This window comes from Suncus etruscus, chromosome 5, assembly GCF_024139225.1.
Source record: "Suncus etruscus isolate mSunEtr1 chromosome 5, mSunEtr1.pri.cur, whole genome shotgun sequence".
Lineage (NCBI taxonomy): Eukaryota > Metazoa > Chordata > Mammalia > Eulipotyphla > Soricidae > Suncus > Suncus etruscus.
The window spans coordinates 27,285,209-27,309,789 of NC_064852.1; the positions used below are offsets into that span (position 1 = coordinate 27,285,209).

Genomic DNA, 24,581 nt, shown 5'->3' on the forward strand with positions numbered 1-24,581 from the left:
AGTGTAACATTCCCTATATCTTTGTCCCTTGTATCCCAACCTCCCCAAAGCCTGCCCATTTGGCAGGTATGAATAATTTACTTAATATTGCTTGGTAAAACTAAATGGTAATTAAATTATTGAAAAAAAACTTTATTAAAAGAAAATTTACCAAATTTACCCTGAGCGCCACCGGGTATGGCCCCAAATAAATAAATAAATAAATAAATAAATATTTACAAAAGGTTTATTCATGTGTTTTTGCTGCCTCTTTTTCAAGAGTTAGATGAGTCTATCACCTGGCCAGTGGGCTTTGCATGGTGGTTTTTTTTAACCAATACTTGTGGGTTCTTTTCCTGTTTGATTTTCTTTTGGGGGCCACAGCCAGCAGTGCTCAGACTTTCCTCCTGGATTCTTGCACTCAGGGTTCACTTCTGGCAGAGCTCAGGGGACCATATAAAGTGCCAGGAATGGAACCAGGTCAGCCTCACCCACTGTCCTATCTCTCTCTTTAACCTCGAGGTTAAAAAGCCCAATTTATGCACAAAGTGGTACTGCCTGTGAGAACCCAGAAATTGATGCCTCATCACTGTGTTCCTGTCTTATCTCCACCTCTGGGAAACACTTGGCTCATCCTTGGGGCCCAAGTGGATCAAGGAAGTATTAACTTGGTAGTGGGCCTGTGTTGAATGGTGGGTTGTACATTCCACAATCCTCAGAGAGGGAAAGGGATTCCCATGCTCTCTCTCTCCGGGTAAGACAAGAGACGCCAATCCAGCAGCAATTCTGATGCAGGAAATAATCCACACACAGTTGGAAAGGTATAGCAGGCCAGAAACTCACACCACAAGCTGTTCGCCCACAAGCCAGTCGCTCCACCAAGTGAAACTGCAAGCCTAAATGGCAGTTCCTTTCCCAGGCCTCCTGAGCAGCCTTTATTGGGATAAACCAAGCCCACACCCAAGAGGATGGGGGGAAAGCCAGATGAGGAGGAAATGGGGAAGCATCTTTTTAACAGGAAAACCAAAGAATCCAATTGAGAGACATTTAATTAGAAGGCAATATGAGAACCAATCCAAAAGCCTCTACCATAGGCCTGAACCTTGCCCCTCTCACTACCTCTCAGGTAACGTTGGGGAGATAGCAGTCAGATGTTTGAAAATACAGCAGTCAGCAGCAGAGGTCCTGAGTGGTCTTAATGAGACACAGCAGTGTTCAGATTCTCAGTGGAGGATGGATGTTGAAGCTTTACAACTTCTCCTGCAATCTGGTTTCCTCCACACCACACTGTCTTCACATCACATCCATGGGCTCTAGACCTTCTCAATATTATCCCCTTCACTCTGAAGAGCCAATGGCCACTCAGCTATCTGGCTTAAAGCCAACCCCCTTCAATCCCCTCCTTAACCTTCAAGACCCAGTTGACTGGACCTAGAACGTGACTCAGCAGTAAAGAAGATGCCTTGCATGTGTGAGGCACTGGGTTCAATCCACAGCATTGCAAAAGCAAAAAAAAAAATAAAAAAATGCAAAAACAATCAAATCACCTGACAAGCTAAGGTACTATTTCATTAAAACAATTCAAAGAAAATTAAAGCATTATTGTGACTTTTATTTGATCAAGTAAGAATATTTAGGGGCAGAGAGATATAGGATTAGGGCATTTGAATTACACATGGCAGACCTGGGTTCTATGCCTGGCAGCACATAGGGTACTCCGAGCCCCAGCAAAAGTGATCAATGCTTGCTCTGATGAGTAGGTCTGAGTAGGCAGGCAGTGCAGCAGGTTGGGGTGTACAGATATTCTTGAAAGTAGCTGGAGGAGCACTTAAAATTGGTTTGCTTGGGGCCTGAGCAATAGCACAGCGGTTAAAGTGCTGGCCTTGCACGCAACCCACCTAGGCTTGATCCCCAGCATTTCATATGATTCCAAGAACCTGCCAGGAGTGACTCCTAAGTGCAGGGCTAAAAATAACTCCTGAACAGCACCAGGTGTGACCAAAAACAAAAAATAAAATTGATTTGCTTAAGTAAATCAAGCGCTCCCTCATAACTGTATTTCTCCAGCAAACCTCTTTGCCCAATCATTTTCAGCACTATAAATTATTGTGGTTTACTGCAAAAAGATTGCTGCAAAATTTTTCTAGAGATGGATTATGTCCCAAGAATTTGCTACTTCCCCCCTAGCTCATGAGTGCATGATAACATTGAAAATCTATAATGTATAGATTATAATTTATACAGTCTCCCATCCCCTTGTATCTCCCACTAACTTGTACCTTCTCTCTTCTCTCAGGAATGGACCCTGCTGGCCCTCTGTTTGAGGGTTCTTCCCCCAGCGACCGCCTTTCACCAGATGATGCCAAATTTGTGGATGTCATCCATACATTCACTCGAGAGCATATGGGTCTGAGTGTGGGGATCCAACAGCCTGTTGGCCACTATGACTTCTACCCCAATGGGGGTTCCTTCCAGCCTGGTTGTCACTTCTTAGATCTCTACAAGCACATCGCCAACTATGGCATGAATGGTGAGCACCTGAACCTGAACTTTCCACACTGGCACAGGGCCTTTGAGGTATCTACCCCAGCATAGACAAGGGTGTCCAAAGTATGTCCAGCTAGAGAGACTGTTGTGAGCGGGAGGGACCTGTTTTGGGCAGGCTAAGAAGTGAATACAAGCTCTGAGATTGAGCTGAGGGAACAACCTGGAATCCGCATTTCTGAGACTGCCCAAAACAGGTCCCTCCTAGGCTCTGGTTATTTTGAAACTGGGATGCTGAAGCTTGTGGTTATTCTTCCAATTCCAGAAATTACCTCACTGTGGGAGTTTGCTCTCTTCTAGGGCCCAGGAAGTCCCTAATAGTCCTTAAAAGTTTGGGCTTTGTGACCTCATGTCTCAGCTTGAGTGCAAACAACCCTCCACCATTATGGACTTGAACCCTTCAATACTGCAGGATGGGATTGAAGAGCTGCCCCTATGAAATTCAGCTCCACAGCTGTCGTGTGTGTGTGTGTGTGTGTGTGTGTGTGTGTGTGTGTGTGTGTGTGTGCCCTTTTCTTAAAGTAGAAATGCAACCTGACAGTGCTTAGGGTGTGAGCCACGCTTCTCTCTTCTAAAATCAAAACATCACTTCACACACTGATAGTATGCACAGGATAAAGGACCAAAATAACAGCTCAAGGGCCAGGAGCAATAGTACAGTGGGTAGGACACTTCCTTACACATGGTTGACCCAGATTTGATCCCATCCTGGACATGGATGAAAATCCCTAAATACAGATCTCAGGAGCCTAAACACAGCTGGGCATGGTCCTAAAATCAAAAGCACAATAACAAAAAGTGTTCTGGCAGAGACTTAGGGAGGATTTTTTTTCTTTTCAAATTTTCCACTTAAAATATATTTTTTCCACTTACAAATGTTTTATCTTTATTTAAATACCATGGTTACAAACATGTTTGCAGTTGAGTTTTAGTTATAAAAAGAACACCCTCCCTTTCACCAGTGCAACATTCCGACCACCAATGCCCCCCATCTTTCTCCTCCCCAACCCCCTGCCTGTCTTTGCGACAGGCATTCTATTTCTCTCACTCACTACTATTGTCATGATAGTTGTCAGTGTAGTTATTTCTCTAACTGAACTCACCACTCTGGGGGGAAAATGCACTAGAAACTGGATTTGAATGTAGTGAATTTCAAAAGAAAATGTCAAAATCCACAAACATAAACCTCCCTAATGTATTGCTTTCAGCAGGTTTCTGAGTTACAGCCTCAGCAGCCCATCCCCACACAGGCCATACCGCTTTATCAGGACAGGGAGAGACAGACGGGTCAAGACCCCACTGTCAGGCTGGAGCGATGGCGCAGCGGTAGGGCATTTGCCTTGCTCGCTAGCCTAGGATGGACTGCGGTTTGATTCCCCAGCGTCCCGTATGGTTCCCCAAGCCAGGAGCGATTTCTGAGTACATAGCCTGAGCTTCACCGGGTGTGGCCCAAAAACAAACAAAAAAAATTAGACACCCATGGGGCTGGCTTGGTGGCACTAGAGGTAAGGTGTCTATCTTGCCAGCGCTAGCCCATGGTTCGATCCCCCAGCGTCCCATATGGTCCCCCAAGCCAGGAGCGACTTCTGAGTGCATAGCCAGGAGTAACCCCTGAGTGTCACAGGGTGTGGCCCAAAAAAAATTAGACACCCCCCACCTTCATGGGACCAATGAGCATGACCCAAGAGTGTACAGCTGTGAAGTTGCCACTTGACAAGAGAGACAGACATAAGTTGGGTATATAAAAAGAGCATTATTGGCATCCAGCCAGCAGGCTGCATGTCTTCCAAGCCACTGCCTGGGCTATACAGTCACGAGAAGCAGTTCTTTGCTGTTTTGTTTTGAGATTCGGAGGCTACACCACATGGTACTGTGCTCAGGTCTGTGCTCAGGGATCAGTCCTGGAAGGACTCAGGGATGTGGAGGCATAAACCTTTGTTGGTAGCATGCAAAGGCTTCCTTCCCCATTGTCTTCTCTCCAGTCCATCTATTGTTTTCTTAAGTAATGCAATTTCCCTAGTTGGTTAGAGTTCCAGTTGTAGCTCCTACTATATCACAGTCTCTTTGGAGACTTGGGTTTCTCAGGTTTGACACCAGTAGTAAATGATAAATTATTGTCCCTGAGAAGGCCTTTAGATCGAGAAAGCATCACTACTGGGAAGGCACCCCTTCCTTCTTGGGGAATGTGTGTAGGAGAATCTTAGAGAACCTAGCAAATACAGTCTGGAGTGAAAATGCAGATAAATGCACCAGAGCAACATGATGCAGCTCAGAAGGGTTTATATATGCCACCACTCTGATAAAGGACACAACACTTTCAGTCCAGTGAGGGGGCCATCACGGCAATGACTCATCAGAGGGTCATGTTGTATCTCACTCACCATTTCTTAGGTTTCTGTTTTCAGGTCCCTGTTCAGGCACCAGATGTTTGGCCTCACCTGCCATAATCCAACCCCAGGAGAAATGGTCTGAAGCAGGGTCACCATGAGAATTAATAAATCAAGACACTCATTTGATTGAAAAGCATAGAGACAAGGGGGCTTCCAGCCTCATGGCCCAAAGCCTTGCAAATTGACCTCTCTTTATTGACTAGCTCAATCCACAACTGAGAGTGGGAGATCCAGTGACAGACTATTATCTTGAGATAATCTAGTTTAGGTGAGCTTTTTTTATGTTAAAAGGAGTGGGTGAAAAGGAAAAGGAAAGAGGTAAAACAAAGTCTTTGTTTCAGGTATAATCTAACACTCAGCAGCTCAGGGTGCCTAGGACTTATCTTCAGCACATACTGGGAGAGCTGAGTGGTCACATGATGCTGCCATGATACTTCCTCCAACATGGCTGCTAATCCAAGCTGAGAACCTGACAGTCCTTTGGGGGAGAAAGGGTGCTAACATGTTCTGGCCCTGTGTTCCAGCTCTCGCCCAGACAATCAAATGTGCTCATGAGCGTTCTGTACACCTCTTCATCGACTCCTTACTCTACCCCAACAAGCAAAGCATAGCCTACCAGTGCAGTGACATGGACAGCTTCTCCCAGGGTCTGTGCCTGAGCTGCAAGAAGAACCAGTGCAACACTTTAGGCTACCACACCCGACAAGATTCACATGGCAGAAAGAATAAGAAGCTCTTCTTGGTCACCAGGGACCAGTCTCCATTCAAAGGTGAGTAAGTATGGCCAGGAGTTAGACATCAAAGGAGTTAGACATAGAAGTTCCCAAGGATTCAGAGAAATGGCAGAGGGCTCTGCATGTGGTGGATGCAGGTTAAATAAATGGCACCATATACTGCTGGGTGCAACCTTGGAAGTCCCCAATACTGCTGGTCATGACCTTGAGGACCTTGAACACCACTGGGGTCACTGGATAATCCCTGTCTACAAGCTGCTCCATATGTTTCAGCCTTGCATTAAAGTGCCAGCTTTGTTGGTCAAAAAGCACCAGAAGGGGCTCAAGCGCCTGATGGCCACTTGATAAACAAAAAATAAATAAATAAATAAAACAGAACAAATTATGTTTACTCTATTTGCAAAAGGTATCTCCAAGTAATATGGCAATAAAAAGCTAGAAGTAAAAAGGAGCCAAAGAGATACACAGTGGTTAAGAGGTACTTGCCTAGCAAGTAGCTGATCCCTGTATAATATCAGGACTGCATATGGTCCCCCAAGTCCCACCAGGAGTGATCTCTGAGCACAAAGCTAAGAGTAAGCCCTGGGCACCATTGAGTTCAAAACATAGCAAGGAGGGCCCGGAGAGATAGCACAGAGGCATTTGCCTTGCAAGCAGCCGATCCAGGACCAAAGGTGGTTGGTTCGAATCCCGGTGTCCCATATGGTCCCCAGTGCCTGCCAGGAGCTATTTCTGAGCAGACAGCCAGGAGTAACCCCTGAGCATCGCTGCGTGTGGCCCAAAAACCAAAAAAAAAAAAAAAAAAAATAGCAAGGAGTTCCCCATATTTTGCTGTGCCTGTGCAAACAAACAAAAAACAATTGCCATACACACCTTTTTTTTAGTTTATTGTATTTTTTAATCTCTTATCTTTTACATTAGAGCTCCTACTTTTTCATAGAACCTTGGGACATGGATTGCCTTATTTTAACACATATTCCCACATTTTTTTTATGAAACTAAGAAGAAAGGAATAAAGAAAGGCTGGGGGCGGGGGGGGGGGCCAAATGGTCTCAGGTGCATTGGCAGGGAAATTAATAAGGACGAACTAAATATCCAAGCGATATTAGAACGATAGTAGAATCAAGGGACCTAAACTTTAACAATCTAGACTTAAAGGGGCCTGTTATACTGGCAGGTTGGAGGTAAAAGGTAGTGGTATAGGATGTCATCTGGGTCCATTGGTGGAGGTTGACATTGGTGTTGGGAATGGCTCTGACTCATTGTATATCTGAAATTCAACTTTGAAGGACTCTGTAGATCAAAATTGTTTCAATAAAATAAAATAAAGCATAGTGAAAGGGACAAGAAGTTTTTGCCTTTGGGGGGGGGGGGGAGTTGGGCCACACCCGGCGGTGCTCAGGGGTTACTCCTGGCTGTCTGCTCAGAAATAGCTCCTGGCAGGCACGGGGGACCATATGGGACACCGGGATTCGAACCAACCACCTTTGGTCCTGGATCGGCTGCTTGCAAGGCAAATGCTGCTGTGCTATCTCTCCAGGCCCAAGGTTTTGCTTTTTATAGTTTAAGTTTGAGTTTCCAAGGCGTCCTGTTTCATAACCTTCAGAGCCACAGGTTAGCATTGGCTGAAAGAGATAAGAACCTGGCTCTACTCGAAGAGGGCAGTATACGCCCAATTTGCTCATGCTTTCTTTCTGTTATCTTTGCTTGCAAAACTTTTAGTAAGGTGGAGTAAGGCGGCCACCCCCACCTCCAGCCTTTAAGGTAAAGAAATGTAACCTTAAGTTTAATATTTTCCTGTAGGATCAAAATATAACTTTTAGTGATGGTCTGTTAAGTTTTAGCAATTGTCTCTTTGTGTAACTTTTAGTGGTGGTCTGTTAGGCTTTAACGATCGTTTCTTTGTTTACTAAATATCTCTTTCTTTTAACTGAGTTGTGCTGTATTCCTAAGTAATATGTAACAAAGGGAATTCTACTTCCGTGACATATGCTGTCCCTTTGGAAAAGTGCTCTATGAAAACACTGCTTAAGTGATGGTTCAGGGTCTTTGCTCTAAGGTTCATCCCTGGGCACTGACCCTGGTGCCAAGTAGCACCAGAAAATAAATCACCCTTTGCAAATTTGCATGGCTCCCACATCTCCTTGAAACCCCCCAGACGCCGCTCGAGAGAGAGGGACTGATCCCTGACCCCAACATTAGCAAGGAGATGAAGAGATAGTACAATGGGTAAGACACTTACCTTGCATTTGGCTAACCTGAATTCCATCCCTGGTACTACATATAATCCTCTAAGCCTTCCAGGAGTGATCCCTGAGTGCAGAGACAGCAGTAAAACCTGAGCACAGCTGGGTGTGAGCCCCCTAAAAAAAATAAACTCTTAAATTTAAAATAAAATAAGGGGCAGGAATAGTGGCACAGCAGTAGGGCATTTACCTTTCTTGAAGCTGACCTAGGACAGACCACTGTTCGATTCCCTGGCGTCCCATATGGTTCCCCAAGCCAGGAGGGATTTCTTTTCTTTTTTTCTTTCCAATAATTTCTTTATTTAAACACTGTGATTACAAACATAATTGTAGTTGGGTTTCAGTCATAACATAAATACCCCCCTTCACCATGCAACCTTCCCATCACCAATGCCCCCATCTCTTCCCTCTCTACCCCACACCCCACCTGTATTCAAGACAGGCTTTCTACATCCCTCACTCACTGACATTGTTATGCTAGTTCTCAGCATAGTTATTTCTCTAACTGCACTCACCACTCTGTGCTGAGCTTCATATCTTGAGCCGATCCTTCTGACCCTAATCTCTGGGAATTATTTCAATGTCTTTAATTTTTCCTAAAACTCATAGATGAGTGAGACTATTCTTTGTGTGTCTCTCTCTCCCTCTGACTAATTTCACTAAGCATAATAGATTCCATGTACATCCATGTATAGGATAATTTCATGACTTCATCTCTCCTGATGACTGCATAATTCCATTGTGTGTATGTACCACAGTTTCTTTAACCATACATCTGTTGAAGGGCATCTTGGTTGTTTCCAGAGTCTGTCTATTGTAAAAAGTGCTGCGATGAATATTGGTGTGAGGAAGGGATTTTTGTATTGGATTTTTGTGCTCCTAGGAATGGTATAGCTGGATCAAATGGGAGCTCAATTTCCAGTTTCTTGAGGAATCTCCATATTGTTTTCCATAAGAGCTGGACTAGATGACATTTCCACCAGCAGTGAATGAGAGTTCCTTTCTCCCCATATCCCCACCAGAACTGATTGTTCTTGTTTTTTTTTTTTTTTTTTGTGATGTGTACCAGTCTCTGTAGTGTGAGATGTACATGGAATCTATTATACTGAGTGAAATAAGTCAGAGGGAGAGAGATAGACACAGAATAGTTTCACTCATCTATGGGTTTAAAAAAAATAAAAGACATTTTTGCAATAATTCTCAGAGACAAAGAGAGGAGGGCTGGAAGGTTCAGCTCGCAACATGAAGCTCACCACAAAGAGTGGTGAGTGCAGTTAGAGAAATAACTACACTGAGAACTATCATAACAATGAATGAATAAGGGCAGTATAAAGCCTGTCTAGAGTACAGGCGGGGTGGGGAAGAGAGAGGTTTGGGACATTGGTGATGGGAATGTTGCAATGGTGAAGGGAGGTAGTCTTTACATGACTGAAACTCAACTACAATCATATTTGTAATCAAGGAGTTTAAATAAAGATATTAATAAAAAAAGGAAAAAAATAAAATAAAATAAATTCAAAATGCAAATGAGATCCAGAGATATAGTATAGGGATTAAGGTACTTGACTTGCAAACAACCAAACCTGGTTCAACCCAACCAGGAGGAATTTGATCCCTGAAAGCAGAATCAGCAGGTGTGTCTCAAATCTCTACCTACCCTCCCCATAAAAAAAGGGAAAAAAAAAAGGAAGGAAGGAAGGAAGGAAGGAAGGAAGGAAGGAAGGAAGGAAGGAAGGAAGGAAGGAAGGAAGGAAGGAAGGAAGGAAGGAAGGAAGGAAGGAAGGAAGGAAGGAAGGAAGGAAGGAAGGAAGGAAGGAAGGAAGAGAAGGTATGTATGTATGTGTATGTATATATACCTCAGATTCACTTAGATCTCTCCACTGCCCTCTGCTAAGTTTGCTCCAGTGACACACAGCAAGAATAGGACCTATCCCCAAGCCTGCCAGAGCGATTTCTAGCATAGAGCCAGGAATAACCCCTGAGCGCTGCCGGTGTGACCACCCCCAAAAAAACAGAGAATAGGACCTAGAGGACTTGTGAGAGAGACAGGACCACTAACCACCATTAGCTCTCAACATTCCAGCCCAGTTTGAGGTTCTAGCACAGAGTGGAACTCTACCTAAACCCTCCCTTACCCTGAACTCCCATACCTTTTAAGGAGCTGGCTAAAGGCAGCAGCCCTGAGGTACACCAGGCATGACTGGAAATCGCCTCTTGAGATAGGAGAGCTGTACTCTGTTCCATGCCACATCATCCAAGATGGTGGCTGTAAACCATGTACCACCACACAGATTTACCTGAACTAAATCCAGACAAGAATTCAATTCCTTAGTCACACTAACCACCTCTCAGTTGCTAGGCTGTATAGTTGCCATGTCATTCATATTACATATTACTACAGTTCTCTTGTTGGCAGGCACACCAGGAAGCTTCTAACTCAAGCCACCATCGGCACAATCTTACACACACAATGTGACTATAGCTATCCTGACTGGTCTCCAAAGCCCCTTTCACTGGCTACCTTTGGCATTTGATTAACTTAGAAATGCTTACAAGAAGAGACTTGTCTGATCCTGGTTCCAAGGAACCCTGTTTTCCTGGACTCCCTCACTGTATCATATACATGAGGGCAAAGCCTGGCTAAGCCAATTCATTGGGCCTTCCTGCTCTTGTCTCCCGGAGCTTGACTGACTGGGCCCTCATTCCTATGTTTCTCCATACATTTTCACAGAACCATCCATGCAGCTATTTCCTAGGGTGAATCCAGGGAGAGGAGATTAGCCGTGACCGAGGACTGGGAATCAATTCTGAGATGACAGACACTATTTATATTGCACTATAATCCTCGCTCTCTTTCATGAGAGAATTATGAAACCCATTATGGGAACCCATTGTTTTCCTCTTTTTTTAAATTTCATTTTATTTTATTGAAACCATTGTGATTTACAAAGTCCTTCTGAAACCCAACTGGGTTTCAGACATACAATGAATCAAGGGCCAATCCCAACAATAGTGTCAACCTCCCTCCACCATGTTCCCAGAGTGTATCCCAACCACCACCCTTTGCCCTCCAGTATAACAGGCCCGTTTAAAGTTTAGGTTGTTAGAGGTTGGGTCTCTTGATTCTATTGTTGTTGACTTTGGCTTGGATATTTAGTTCTGTTCTTTTTTTTTTTTTTTTTTCTTCACCAATGCACCTGAGACCAATTTGACCCTGGCCCCTGTCCTTTCATAATTGTGTTTCTCCTCTTCCAATCAGTTTCTTTTCTTCTCCTTGCTATGTTCTCGGGCTAAGAGTGTTCAAGACAACTCCCATTTAGACCATTACATTTCTTCATGCAGTTATTCTAAATATCACCTATAAGTGATATTCTGAATTTGCTCTTCTTCTGGCTTACTGCATTTAATATATTATCTTCTAGTTCCATCTGTTGCTGCAAATTGCGTGATTTCATTGTTTTTCTCTTTTTGGAGGGATAAGAGAGAGAAGGGAACCGATATTGAGTGAATCGAGCTCTGCAAGCACCTAATCTACCCTAGGGGACAAAGTAAGTAGGAAGGAGCCTCTTGGTTGAGAGAATATCCTGACCAGGCATCCTGCTGGACTGGATGTGCCACACAAAAGACCTCATTTATCATGTAAATGAGGAGAAAGGGAAGATTTGGAGTTGATTAATGGATTAGGCTGAGTTTCCCAGTCAAGACTTAGGTTCTCTTATCTTCTCAAAGTAGCAAGCACAGTCAAGCCCTCGGGTCACTCCAGTTTCTCAACCTGCTTCTACTTATAGGCACCATGTCACTTCAAGAGTAAGTGTTGGGGCCGGGAAGGTGGCGCTAGAGGTAAGGTGTCTGCCTTACAAGTGCTAGCATAGGACGGACCGCGGTTCGATCCCCCGGCGTCCCATATGGTCTCCCCAAGCCAGGGCCGATTTCTGAGCTCATAGCCAGGAGTAACCCCTGAGCGTCACAGGGTGTGGCCCAAAAACCAAAAAAAAAAAAAAAAAGAGTAAGTGTTGTCTTACTTTAGGTATGTTCCTACCTCCCCTCTGATGTGGCCCCCAAGTTGCCCTAGCCTTCCTGAACCCTATGTTTACCAGCCCCACTATTCTTCCATTGCTCATGGTCTTGACTGGCCAAACAGCAACATGGGGGAGTTTGTCCATCCTCAGCAATTCTCAGTTACTTCTTTGGAGTATTTTCACTGATTTCCAGAGTTGTTATAGAGAGAGTCAAGAGAGCGAGGCTTGGGATTGTGGTGACCAGCAACCAAGGTTTGATTTTAACCTACTGACCAAACCTATTTGGGCCTCATTTCTTCAGCCACAAAGTGATTGTGTGTGTTTAAATTTGGGGGTGAACCATAGAATCTGACATTCTGAAGAGAAATGGATAAAAGCTGGCTAATGCCTTTTAAAAGACAGGAACTTTTACATCATTCAATACCTCCCTTCCTTATGGCAACCCTGGGAGCATTTATTGCCTGTTTTGTGCTTGAGAGACTTTCTGTATACATGATGCATGGTGGCAGGTGGCTCAGAGGACTTGAGTTCCCAATCTCAGTGAAGGCTTTATTGCCATCCAAATGCAGCTGAGTGCCAACAACACAGCACTGCACCTCTCACACACGCAGAATCCTCACACACATCTTTCACACACTTAGTCCTCACATTTCACATATGGACACAGCCCTCACACACACTACACACATATTCCTTTCCTTCACTCATACATATCCTTACCCCTCACATGTACACAAACTCTACACATTCACACACCTTGTTTTATGCCTCAACTTATAACCACACAAAGATGCACACACATTTCCTTACCTACACACTCACACATTTACACACACACACACACACACACACACACACACACACACACACACACACACACACACACTGCCTGCCCTACCCACAGGGTACATAAATATCCATTCTGTGTAACTCCAGTCTTCTATAAACAGGACGGTACCACTGAATTCAATGGGTGGGTCAGACTGGTGGGTCCCAGGATCTTCAAACTCCCTCTTGCGTCAGAGGCATTTCCAGTCAGGGAAGGAGCCTGTGGTGTTGCAAAGACGTCCAAGAGAGCCCTTCCCTCTTTTATCCACAGAAAACACATACCCCAGGGGCAGAAAGGCCTCTTTCATGTTGACCTAGAGAGTTAACAATAGAACTTCCAGAGCCAATAAGCTGATGATTTGTGTCCTTGCATTTTTTTCCTTGAAACTGAAAAAGAGAACAGTTTCTCTTTTCATAAATTCCACCAACCTGATGTTCACGAGGGCTGTCTTGTGAAAAGGAACTCAAGTATTAGGGGAAACGGTGGGAGCCACATAAGATTAGAACCCAGGGTTGTTAGGGGCCTGAAACCCCCTGAGGACTCTCTGGTGAGAGAAATCTCCAGAGGTCTCCTGTAAATACTCCTGGGGGATTTTGCCAGCTTTCTTTCAGGGCAAATGAACTCTCTTTTATCATCTTTAAAATCTGAGATTACTTCTTCATCTGCACTGAAGAATGCCTTTGTGTCTGCCTTTCAGCAGTCACAGAATGAAAAGCATTTTCTCCAAGTTATTTGTTTTAATCCTTATTAATCCTGACAGAAGGAATGAGCACACTTTCCTCCTTAATCTTTGTAAGAGCATCATTTTTCTAAAGAGAAGGAGCATGAAGGAAAACACAGAAATCAAAACTAATTTTTTAAAATAATCTTCAGTTCTCAGTAAGAACTGTCTCTTCATATTTTTTCACCCCTTTTAAGACTGTGCTCCAGAAATATCTTTCCTACTGCAGAGGATACAGTAGTACTGGGCTGTCACTGAGCTGAGTCCTGCTTTTACTGATAGAGACTCACTGGCCCTGCACAACATTCAATCTTTTGGTGCTGACTGAGGTTCCGTTCCTCCAGACTAACCCAGGTTAGAAGCTCTACTATCCCAAAAAGGTTCACTCCAGGTAGATCCCACTGGACATGTGGGATTCTATTTGGAGGCTTTGGGGATTCCAGGGACCTTTACCACCATCTTGACCCAGCCCGAGATTTTTGGGGGCCACCAATACCCTGAACTGTGGAAACATGACATCTGTTGATGGGAAAACTATTTCTTCTTGTTCACATCCAAACACAAAACCCCACCTCTGCACAGGGATAAAACCATGTGTCCTCATACAGGGGCTGGACACAAGAATGAGGGAGGAAGTAGGTGAGCAGTGGCAGAAACCCACTGTCCCAAGGCAGAAGCTGTGGTCATGTCTTTTGTTGGCTTTATACCAGACAACTTCTCTTTCATAGATTGCTTCTTTTCTTTCTTTTCTTTTTTTTTGGTTTGGAGGCCACAGTCAGTAGTGGTCAGGAGATCAGATCTGGATCTGCTGCATGCAAAGCATACCTGCCCCATCTCTCTGGCCCACTCATGGAATTTCCTCCAAAGGACTGATTGGGCATGTAGAGCCAGTACTAGAGCCCCCAAGACAGTGGGGGGACTTCCTAGGAATCAGGCAGGCATGTGGATTAAGTCCTGCCTGGAATCCTCTGAGTGACTGCAATCTGCTCCCTAAAGTGTAATTCACCCCTATAACTGACCCCCTTGTGTCAGTCTCAGCAGGAGACAGCTCAGGTCAGCTGAATAAATGGTGCTCTTTACAGGTGCCACTCCTGCCCCTTCTACTCTGACCTCTGTGGCTACCGCATGTTCAACTCCAACTGATGTTTATCCTACAAGGTAGCCTCGAGATGGGTCCCAAGGTCATGCTCTAAGTTTCAGAGCATGCCAGAAGAGTAGATGGGAAACAGTGGGGTAGGGGGAGGGAGAGAAGGTGGTGTAACAGAAAATGAAGTTCAGGGGCCTGAATGGGTAGGGCACTTGCCTTGCAGACAGCTAAATCCAGTTGGATCCCTAGAGTCACATAGAATCCATATGCAAGCACCCCAAAAGTAACCTCTGAGCACTGCTGAATGTACTGCCTCCTAAAACAGAAAATTGACTTTAAGACTAGAGAGATAGTATAGACAGCAGGATGTTTGCATTGCACAAAGCCTACTTGAGTTTGAACCCCAGTATCCCATATGGTCTCCTGAATATCTCCTACTGGAAAGCCAGGAGCAGCCCCACATAGCCCAAAATCTTAAAAATAAATAAATAAATAAATAAATAAATAAATAAATAAATAAATAAATAAATAAGCAATTTTAATTTAAAAAGGGATTTCAACCAGATTTGGTGGGGGGGGCTTGTTGTATTTTTGTTTGTTCATTTTTTTTTTTTTGCTTTGTTTTTGGTTCTTGGGCCACAATTGGCTGTGCACAGGGTGTAACTCCTGGCTCTGCATGCAAAAATTACTCCTGGTGGGCTCAGAGGAGCATATCTCAGAGGAGATCAAATCAGGTCAGCCACATACAAGGCAAATGCGCTCCCTGCTGTGCTACCCTAAACAGCTTTCGATTCTCATAGAATTTTGTTATGGAGACCAGAAATGTGGTGAGTGAATGAACATTTAGCACAAAGCCCAACGCACACTGGGATCTCTACATCATATTCCTGTTCACAATTAGGGTCCTGTCCCATTTTCACACACAGAGCCCCTGAGACTCTTCTTTGATGCCTGGTAGCTCTGAGGTGTGGAGATACAAGCATTAGCATGACCCCAAGACTACCTCTGAGAGAGAAAGAAGTGCACAACCACAGTCTAAGAAAAAACAATGTCACAGAGGTCACCAGAATGACATTATTTCCCAGCTGGAAGTCCTTCCAAAGCTAGGATCAGAGATTATCTTGTTTTCTCTTTCAATGTGCTAAAAGCTTTTTTTTTTTTTTTTAAATAGGATTCTAATAATGGGCTGAAGTATGTATGGCTCAGGAGTAGAGCGCATGCCTTGCATGCAAAAGGCCCTGGGTCTGAACTCAGCACTGAAAAAGAAAAAAAATCTAATTAGAATACATGTTTATTGTAGAAAATGTGAAACTGGCAAAAAAGAAAAAGAAAAAAGAAAGAAAAGAAAAAGAGAAATGTCTCCTCTCCAGAGATAAGCACTGTTAAAATTTTTGTGAATCGTCTGCTTAAATTGTCTTGGTTTTATAGGTAGTTTCATGTTACATATCCAGTTTGTATCTTGGTTGTTGGGGGGCTTTGGGGGGGTTGATTATTTTTATCTTCTTTCATAAACATTTAAAGCATTCCAAAATACCTTGCAATGCCTTCACAAGAATGAATCACGTGGTTACAACAGTTACTACAGAAACAGCTAGTGGCGGCTTCACCCAGGCTCAGCTGCAGGGAGGCAGGCAAATTACTTTGCTTTCCTGAGTTTCCATTGCAGTTACAGGATGATCAGGGAGAAGGAAAAGGCGTCTTGAAAGGGTGTTGCAAAGAGAAATGAGATCATTACGTCAAACCATTAGCTCAATGTCTGGGACACAGTACAGATGGAGCTAAATGGTAGTTATCATCATTGTCATTCTGAGTCCACATTCATTTTGCTGGGAGGGACTATTTAGCATGTTTCTGGATTATTTTTACTCAGATAATTCTGCTGTAACTTTTTTTTAACTTAAGTCTCATCATATTCTGGCTTTTATTTTATTTATTTATTTATTTTTTGGTTTTTCGGGCCACACCTGTTTGATGCTCAGGGGTTACTCCTGGCTAAGCGCCCAGAAATTGCCCCTGGCTTGGGGGGACCATATGGGATGCTGGAGGATCGAAGCACAGTCCTTCCTTGGCTAGCGCTTGCAAGGCAGACACCTTACCTCTAGCGCCACCTCTCCGGCCCTGTGAGGGTTGGCTTTTGAGCCACACCTACCAATGCTCAAGGGTTACTCCTGACTCTGCACTTAGGAATTATTCCTGACAGTGCTCAGAGAACCATATAGGTTGCTGAGGATTGAATCGTGGTTGTCTGTGTGAAAGACAAGCACTCTATCCCCTATACTATCTCTCCAGATAGTGTTTATCTTTTTTTTTTTCGGGGGGGGGGGGGTGTTTCGGGCCACTCCCGTTCAATGCTCAGGGGTTACTCCTGGCTAAGTGCTCAGAAATCGCCCCTGGCTTGGGAGGGCCATATGGGACACTGGGGGATAGAACTGCGGTCCTGATCCTTGGCTAGCGCTTGCAAGGCAGACACCTTACCTCTAGCACCACTTCGCCGGCCCCATCGTGTTTATCTTTTACTCACTTGTCTCTAACTTGTCTCTAGCACAGAGCTGACTATATACAGATTCTCAGTTACTAATATCGAACTGAACTGAAAGTTGGCTTTTATGAGCATTCTTTGAGCATTCTGGAAGGTATGTATCTTCCAGATGCATGACCCATAAGCCAATGGGTCAAGTAAGCCCATAAGACCCCAAGCCAATCTTCTCACCTAGTTCTAGCCACATCTTTCCCTTCCCCCAGTCTTATGGCCAGTATTTTTGGGAGGACCTTTCCTCTTTGCCTCAGTTCATCCATAATGCTGTTAGCTTGTTACAAAATTTCCTTGCAGACCTCATAGAGTGTAAGGCCTCTCCACAACATTGGATAATGTCCCCCAAAGGCTGGAGACACTGTTGCTGGAATGTAGGCAACATGCCACTCACAGCAATGGATGCCTGGTCTATGTGGAACTGCAACCCCCATAGGAAGCACAGCATTTGAGACTTATTTAAGACTTGAGATTTACTCAGGAGAATGAATTTCCACATGCTAAATGCATGGGAGGGATAATTCAGTGGTTAGTTCGATTATCGATGTCTTCTGGTCAGAATTTTCCTGTAGCAAAACCTGAAATCCAGTCTTAAGTTCTAAGAAAGGATTCCTATCTTGCTAATATATATCCTGATATTCCCAAGAAAACTGTAACAGTGTATTTATCCCACATAAGTTTATTAAACACCTACTATTTACAAGACACTCTCAGGATTAGTGAATTAATCGTTCTCCAGAAAAAGAAGGGCAAAGAAGCAACAATAATACTAAAATCTCCTATCATTTGCACAGGGAAAACACTGATTTTTCCAAGAGTATGTAACCACAAAAGACCCCACATGTGGGTTCTACAATGTCACTATCAATCATTTGGGTTTGGCATGACATATCAGGCCTGTTTTTAGTCTTGCAGCCAAACAATTCTAGATGGTTTAAAAGAAAAGGAAGAGGAGGACATCCAAGAACACAGCAATTTGGCTGTGAGTGGGGTATGGAACAATGCATAGCTGGCTGTCATGGCAATGGCCATCTTAAGAATCTCAGCAGTAAGTCCAGTCTCTATAGACTGCTCTGAAAGTGTGAGACTATCTCTTCCCCTCTCCTGCTTTCTGAATAAAATAGATATGGTAATAACAATACCTATCTCCAAGGTCTGTTGCACAGAATTAGTGAAACAATCGTGCTTAAGGGCTCCTGCCTAAGATGAGGCATTTACTTATATTAAATAAGATTGTGTTGGGGTGGAAGCAATACTATAACAGGTAGTTAGATTCAGTCAACCGGTGTTCAATTCCCAAAACTATATATGGTCCACTGAGCCCTCCAAAAGTGATCCCTGAGCACAGAGGCAGGAATAAGCCCTGAGCACTGCCGAATGTGGCCCCACAAAACAAGAAAAAAATAATGCAATTAATAAATTAAATTTCAATTCTCTTTTCCTCTTCTCTCCCCCACCCATAGTTTATCATTACCAGTTTAAGATCCAGTTCATTAACCAAATTGAGAAGCCTGTGGAACCAACCTTTTCTATGTCTCTCTTCGGAATGAAAACTGAAATGCATAAAATCCCCATCACTCTGTGAGTACACGATGTAGTTCATGTACTGGCCAAGGGGACACATTCTGTGTTTTTTCTGATGATACTGGACAATACTTAATCCCCTCAGTTTCTTTTCAACACCCCAAAAGCCTGTGACCTCGAAGAACTTCTCAGCCCCACAGGCCCCACATAAGTCACCTATGAAGAGTCGCTCCCCCCACCACCCCACTTTACAAGGACGCCGACATAAAAGTTGTGGGATGTGATGGATCCAATCCTGGTGGGATGGGGAGTCTGAGCAGGGAAGGGATTGATGGCGGAGAAGCTGTACATAGGCAGTGCCTGAAGGCCCTTTCAGTGAGGCCCCAAAGTTAAGAACATCCAACTTGGCATAAATTCCCATCCCAGTCAGCCTTCACTTCCAATCTTTATCTGTCCTGGAGTAGGGGTTTCCATGGTCAAATATTTTTCTCGGTGCCTTTTTTGCTCTTCAGCCTGGGGTTCCTTGAACAGGAAGTGCCACCAGCCTATCAGCCCATCAACTGGGGCTCCTCAGTTGCTCTGAGGTTGCCCTGGGTCTGAGCTTTGCACTAAGCCCTCAGGCATTTGTTGGTGCTCTGTGGTCCTAATAAGAAAAGTCTGCCCTCAGGACACATGTGTCTGGAATATGTGGGACAGAGGCTCTTTACAACCAACTGTAAGAAGAGATGTGATTTGCTGAGCTAAGAGAGCCTCCCCTGTGATTGTACCTCTGACTTTCAGTGTTCCTCTGCACTGCCCCACATCTCTACCCAAATTGGCATAAATACTAAAGAGTGCATCTAGTTGCCTGTGTCTTCATTTTAGAGATTAGTGAGACAAGTAGCTCATCTCATACTTAAGGTTACAAGTAAATGTTGCTCCAAACTGCATCTTTCATCTGTGGCTTTTATCTTACTATTGCATTGTGCGGTCTTTGGGAAAGGAAGGAGTATTGCTGAGAGCGGGATGGTTCTAGGTGTCACAATGACCTACAAACCAGCTGTCCCAAGGCCCCTGCCAAAGGGGTCTTCTGGGTTTTTCTCTTCTGGGATTTTCCTGATTGATTTACTTAGTATCTACCATGCCTGCACTAGACAAAGTTAATGGGGCTCATTATTGTGAAACTCTCAGATAGCTCGACAGCTATGTGTGCTCCACAAGTCTGCCTCTCCCAAATAAACACTTCACTGACCATCTTTTAATGAATGTAGTGTGGTTTCCCAATGATTCCTTGTATGGAAAACCCTTGTTATCTGGGTACACCTACCTCTATCTCTGTTTTCTTGGTTGGAGGCACACCCAGCAGTGTTCAGGGTGGTTACTCCTGGGTCTGTCCTCAGAGGTCATTCAGATGGTAGATCTTGGGGTCCCTGTGTGGTACCAGGAATGGAACCCTGGTCATCCATTTGCAAGGCAAAAGCCTTTCTGGACTATCATTCCAGCCCTATCGTTGCTTCTAGGAATGATTGAACCCCAAATCCCATCCCACATCATTCAGATTAACCTGGATGGGCCCAACCAGCACATTGCTATGACAAATAAACAACAAGCTGTTTTCTATGTGTCTTCCAGGGGTGAAGGTATCATCAGTAATAAAACCTATTCCTTTCTTATCACTCTGGATTCGGATATCGGTGACATCTTCATGATTAAATTCAAGTGGGAAAACAGCGCAGTGTGGGCCAATGTATGGAACACTGTCCAGACCATAATCCCCTGGGGTAAAGGGCCCCTATATTCGGGTCTGATTCTAAGGACCATCAAGTTCAAGTCAGGAGAGACCCAGAAAAGGTGAGTACTACTTCTGATCATCCCTCACATCTCATAGTCAGTGAGTCCCATGAAGCAGCCTGTGCCTAATTTCACACTCAGGCTGGCTTGATGTCATAGGGCTTATGATATCCTAGAAATAGAGCATAACTGCTCAAGTAGGTGAGATGCTATGCACCATCCTTAAGAAGAAAAAGGATTAGTCCCAGCACTTCCCATTCTTAGCCTATCCCTTCTCACCTCCCATGTGGTGCTACCCAATGATATTACTGGTCTTAGAGACCTAGATCACTAGCCCAGAACTTCCCAAATTCCCGTGGGTCACCAGATCACCAGCATTGTCCAGGTTTCTGGACCATAGCTCATGGCCAGCATCTGCAAGGTACCTTTCCTTTTTCATGATTTACCCAGAGAATTCTTTTAAGAGCTCTTGATTGCAAAGTAAAATGGCACTGCCTTTTAAGCTGAATATGTGGAAGAACCACTGACTTCTAGCCACCAGATGAGCCCCTGGTTCATAGTCATTCACGACCGACCCAGAAAGAGCCCTTAAATCCCAAGGTTGTCCAACAGAGTCATCCTAACAGATGCTCCTCTGTTTCAAACATATTAATTTTCTCTCCTGTGGCCCCTAGATCTCATTGAAAATCAAAATTTTGAAGAAACCCCCCAGAGAGCAAATGGGGTCATTGCTTGTCAATATTATCATACTTTTCTAGAGTTTCACAACTTCCTGTGGAAAGAGAACTAAACACTTCTGTAGACTTTCCTCAGAGGAAAAAGGCTCGTCAGTGCACTCCTGCCATCCTTTGCTAGGAAGCCACCTCTGTATTTGGCTCATCCCCACAGAGAGAAAAATCTGCAAGGCGCTCACCTCCCAGCTCCTCCTCTCACACCCAGGGGCTTATAGAGATCCTGTGGCCAGTCCAGAGGGTGCTGACTCTGCCTTCTGCCAGGTGACCTTTCCACGAGATCAATCTGAACTGACTGATCAAGTGGAAAGGTTGATAAAACCACTTTTCTCCTCTAGATGCTCAGAGGTTCTTGCATAATTTTTTTTGCTTCTAAGAACAGCTCCTTTGGGCATCACTCCCCTCTTGTTCTCTGGGTTCAAGAATGATTCCTGAGTTTACAACCATATCACCCTGAACACAACCAATCTCATCTGATCTCAGAAGCTAAACAGGGTCGGGCCTGGTTAGTACTTAGATGGGAAGAGTGGTTCCTGTGTTGGGGTGCCTGCCCATTATGTCTTGTCCTGTCAATCACTCCAGAAATCCTCCCTATTTTAATGAAGCATGCCTCTATGGCTGGGAGGAGGAGGGACAGGAAGGAAAAAGATCCAATTCCTATGGACACTGACTATACTGTGTAGGGTCTGCTAACCCTGCAAAGACCACTGAACTCAGAATTGCAGGTCACAGAAGTGACATGGCTCAGAATGTGGCTACTAGTAGTCCTAGCAGAGGATGACTCAGGCTTCTCTGATTTATTGTCCACATTGGCTGCACAGAGCATGAATGTCTCCAAGCATCGCTTCCTTCATTAGACTTGGTCTCTTATTCTACAGTTCATGAGCCTAACTGAGCAGATCTATGTACTAGGCAGTGGACGCCTTCCCAGAATGAGAAGCAAAATGGATACAGGGACCCCTTATTGCAAAATACCACTTTGCAATTGCCCCCTATGTGTCATCAAAGTATAAAGTGCCAGAGGGGACCACAGTCCCAAAAGCAAAATATCTGAATAGTGCCTATTAGCACAAAAAAATCCAGGAACCAATTAGAAAAAGCAGATGCATTAATTCTGCTAATGATGTACTCCCTCCTGAGGCTTCTCGATCCTTAATGTGCTCACCAATCATTGGGGAATCATACTGAAAGTTGGGGTTGGCTGAGGCCGAACATGCAGCCTCTGTGACATACTCCTGGGTGCTTCAAAGTTTGCTGGTGCTCAGGCCAGAGCAATTTAATTGCATGGACAAGAAAGTTGAAGGAGAAAGACATTAGTTCAGGGAGACCCCAAAGGAGCAGCAGCAAATATAGCCCTGTGCAGGCAGAATCTAGTGAAGCAGGCCCCAGTTAGCCCTAAACCCAAGTTTTCACATCTCCACTTTACAAAGCATGCATGGCTCTCTCTAAAGAGACTGGAATTACAACAGCTACTCTGAAACTAATCACTCCTGCCTGTGTTTAAGAAACTCCACAGTTCAAATTCCCAGAGCCCAAAACAAACTGAATTTTGTTCTCTTATTCGATTCATCATGAGGAGAAAGAAACTGATTAAATTTTTGCTTGGTGCCTCTAAGGGAGGGATTTAATGAGGAGATTCCCACTTTGACTCAAAGGCAAAAATCCTGGATGAAAGTCAGTTGGGAGGACCAGAGATATAGCACAGCAGTAGGGTGTTTGTCTTGCACGCAGCCATCCTGGGACTAACCTGGGTTCGATCCCTGGCATCCCACATGGTCCCCCGAGCCTGCCAGGAGAGATGTCTGAACACAGAGCAGGGATTAACCCCTGAGCACCACCAGGTGTGGCCCAAAAGTTATTAAAGAAAAAAGAAAGTCAGGGGCCGGTGAGATGGTACTAGAGGTAAGGTGTCTGCCTTGCAAGCGCTAGCTTGCAAGAAAGACCGAGGTTCGATCCCCTGGCATCCCATATGGTCCCCCCAAGCCAGGGGCAATTTCTGAGCTCTTAGCCAGGAGTAACCCCTGAGCATCAAAACGGGTGTGGCCCCCCCAAAAAAAAAAAAAAACAAGAAAAAAAAGTCAGTTGGGACTAAAGAGAATTATCTACTCTACCAAGATCTTGGTACTAGAGCAGCCAAACATTAAGATTTCTACACTGGGATAGAAACTCAAAATAGCCACCTATAAAATAACGATTGCAGATGACCATTAGTCTAGCAGGCCAGTGAAGGGGTGGGTAAATGGTCAATGAAGGAACACACACACACTTTAGTATTATGAGTCAATGAAATCACTAACAAGCTGATTTTACTTGTAAAACATCTATCTTATACACCCCTCAAAGAGAGAAAAAAAAAAAGACACTGGCTAGAATTTTCTATGGCAGCAGATAGTTTTCTTTTAATAGGTGAAGTCCAAGTTTAGTAACACAAAACAGCTTCTTAGGCCAAACTCAGGTCCGTCCCGAAGTAGGCAGTGGTTGATCTCCAGGAGCAACCCAGCGTGTCCTTCCCTGGGATGCAGCCAGAACCCAGGACAGGGGAAGAAAAAGTGGCTGCTTTGGGGCAGGATGTGGGAACAACCTGATGCCCATAATGTTCAGAGCATAGTGCTGTAAAGATCAGCCATTTCCCTCTGTCTGAACTGGACAGTACAAGAGAGAACCAATGCAGACTTTCAGCTCCTACTAACCAGCTGGCAGAGACTGCTTTCACCAACATAGATTTTGTTTTTCTTTTCTGAAGTTAGAATATTTGTGAACATTATGGTCTCATTGTGAAAAATAGAAGCCAAACACACTTAACGTGAGTTGCACAGGGTAAGTATTAAAGGAAAACTGAAACAAACCAAAACACCATAGCGAAAATTGAAATGCTGTTTGTTCTGTCTCTGTGCAGAATGACATTCTGTTCACAAAGCAAGGACGACCTGCAACTGCACCCAACCCAAGAGAAGACCTTTGTGGACTGTGAGGTAAACTCCAAAAATAAGAAGCAAACCAGATGAACTGGGATGAAGATCTGGTGCCGAAAATAAACTATCTTTATTGGATATCTTTATTGGATCTGGAAGGTCTTTCCAGAAAACTATGGCGCATGGAGTTTAAATAAAATTGAAAAGAGAAGTTCATTTCACTCTTTAACATACTAAGCTCTTAAAACCTATATTATATAACTCTATGCAAATATTGGTGTAACTGGAAGGCTCCCAATTCTGTCTCTGATTAAATGATAATGTATGCAAATAAGTATAAATATAACAGCCATTTTAGATCTGTTGTTCTTCTTTTAAATGTCTTTTACGGTGAAATCAAATTTCTCATGGTTCCTCGGTAGTTTATTTTGATCAGCTATTTAATGATGATGGAGATATTCTTTTTTATTATTTAACTAGAGCTCCATAAAGTAAAACTCCAATTACTCTCTAAAAGTACATATCCTTTCAGATAAAATTCTAATTTAATAATAATAATTGGTTG

General features: G+C 44.0%; 1 protein-coding gene across 1 annotated transcript in view; it reads left to right on the forward strand.

The window, feature by feature from the left end:
* Nucleotides 1-24,375, forward strand: part of LIPC (lipase C, hepatic type) — a 150,630-nt gene extending 126,255 nt beyond the window's left edge. Inside the window, exons 5-9 of the mRNA XM_049773664.1 lie at nucleotides 2,276-2,509; nucleotides 5,438-5,683; nucleotides 18,543-18,660; nucleotides 20,215-20,433; nucleotides 24,001-24,375. Coding sequence (XP_049629621.1) covers nucleotides 2,276-2,509; nucleotides 5,438-5,683; nucleotides 18,543-18,660; nucleotides 20,215-20,433; nucleotides 24,001-24,109 — 926 coding nt within the window. The 3' untranslated portion in view covers nucleotides 24,110-24,375. The remainder of the gene's footprint in view (nucleotides 1-2,275; nucleotides 2,510-5,437; nucleotides 5,684-18,542; nucleotides 18,661-20,214; nucleotides 20,434-24,000) is intronic.
* Nucleotides 24,376-24,581: the final 206 nt, after the last annotated feature.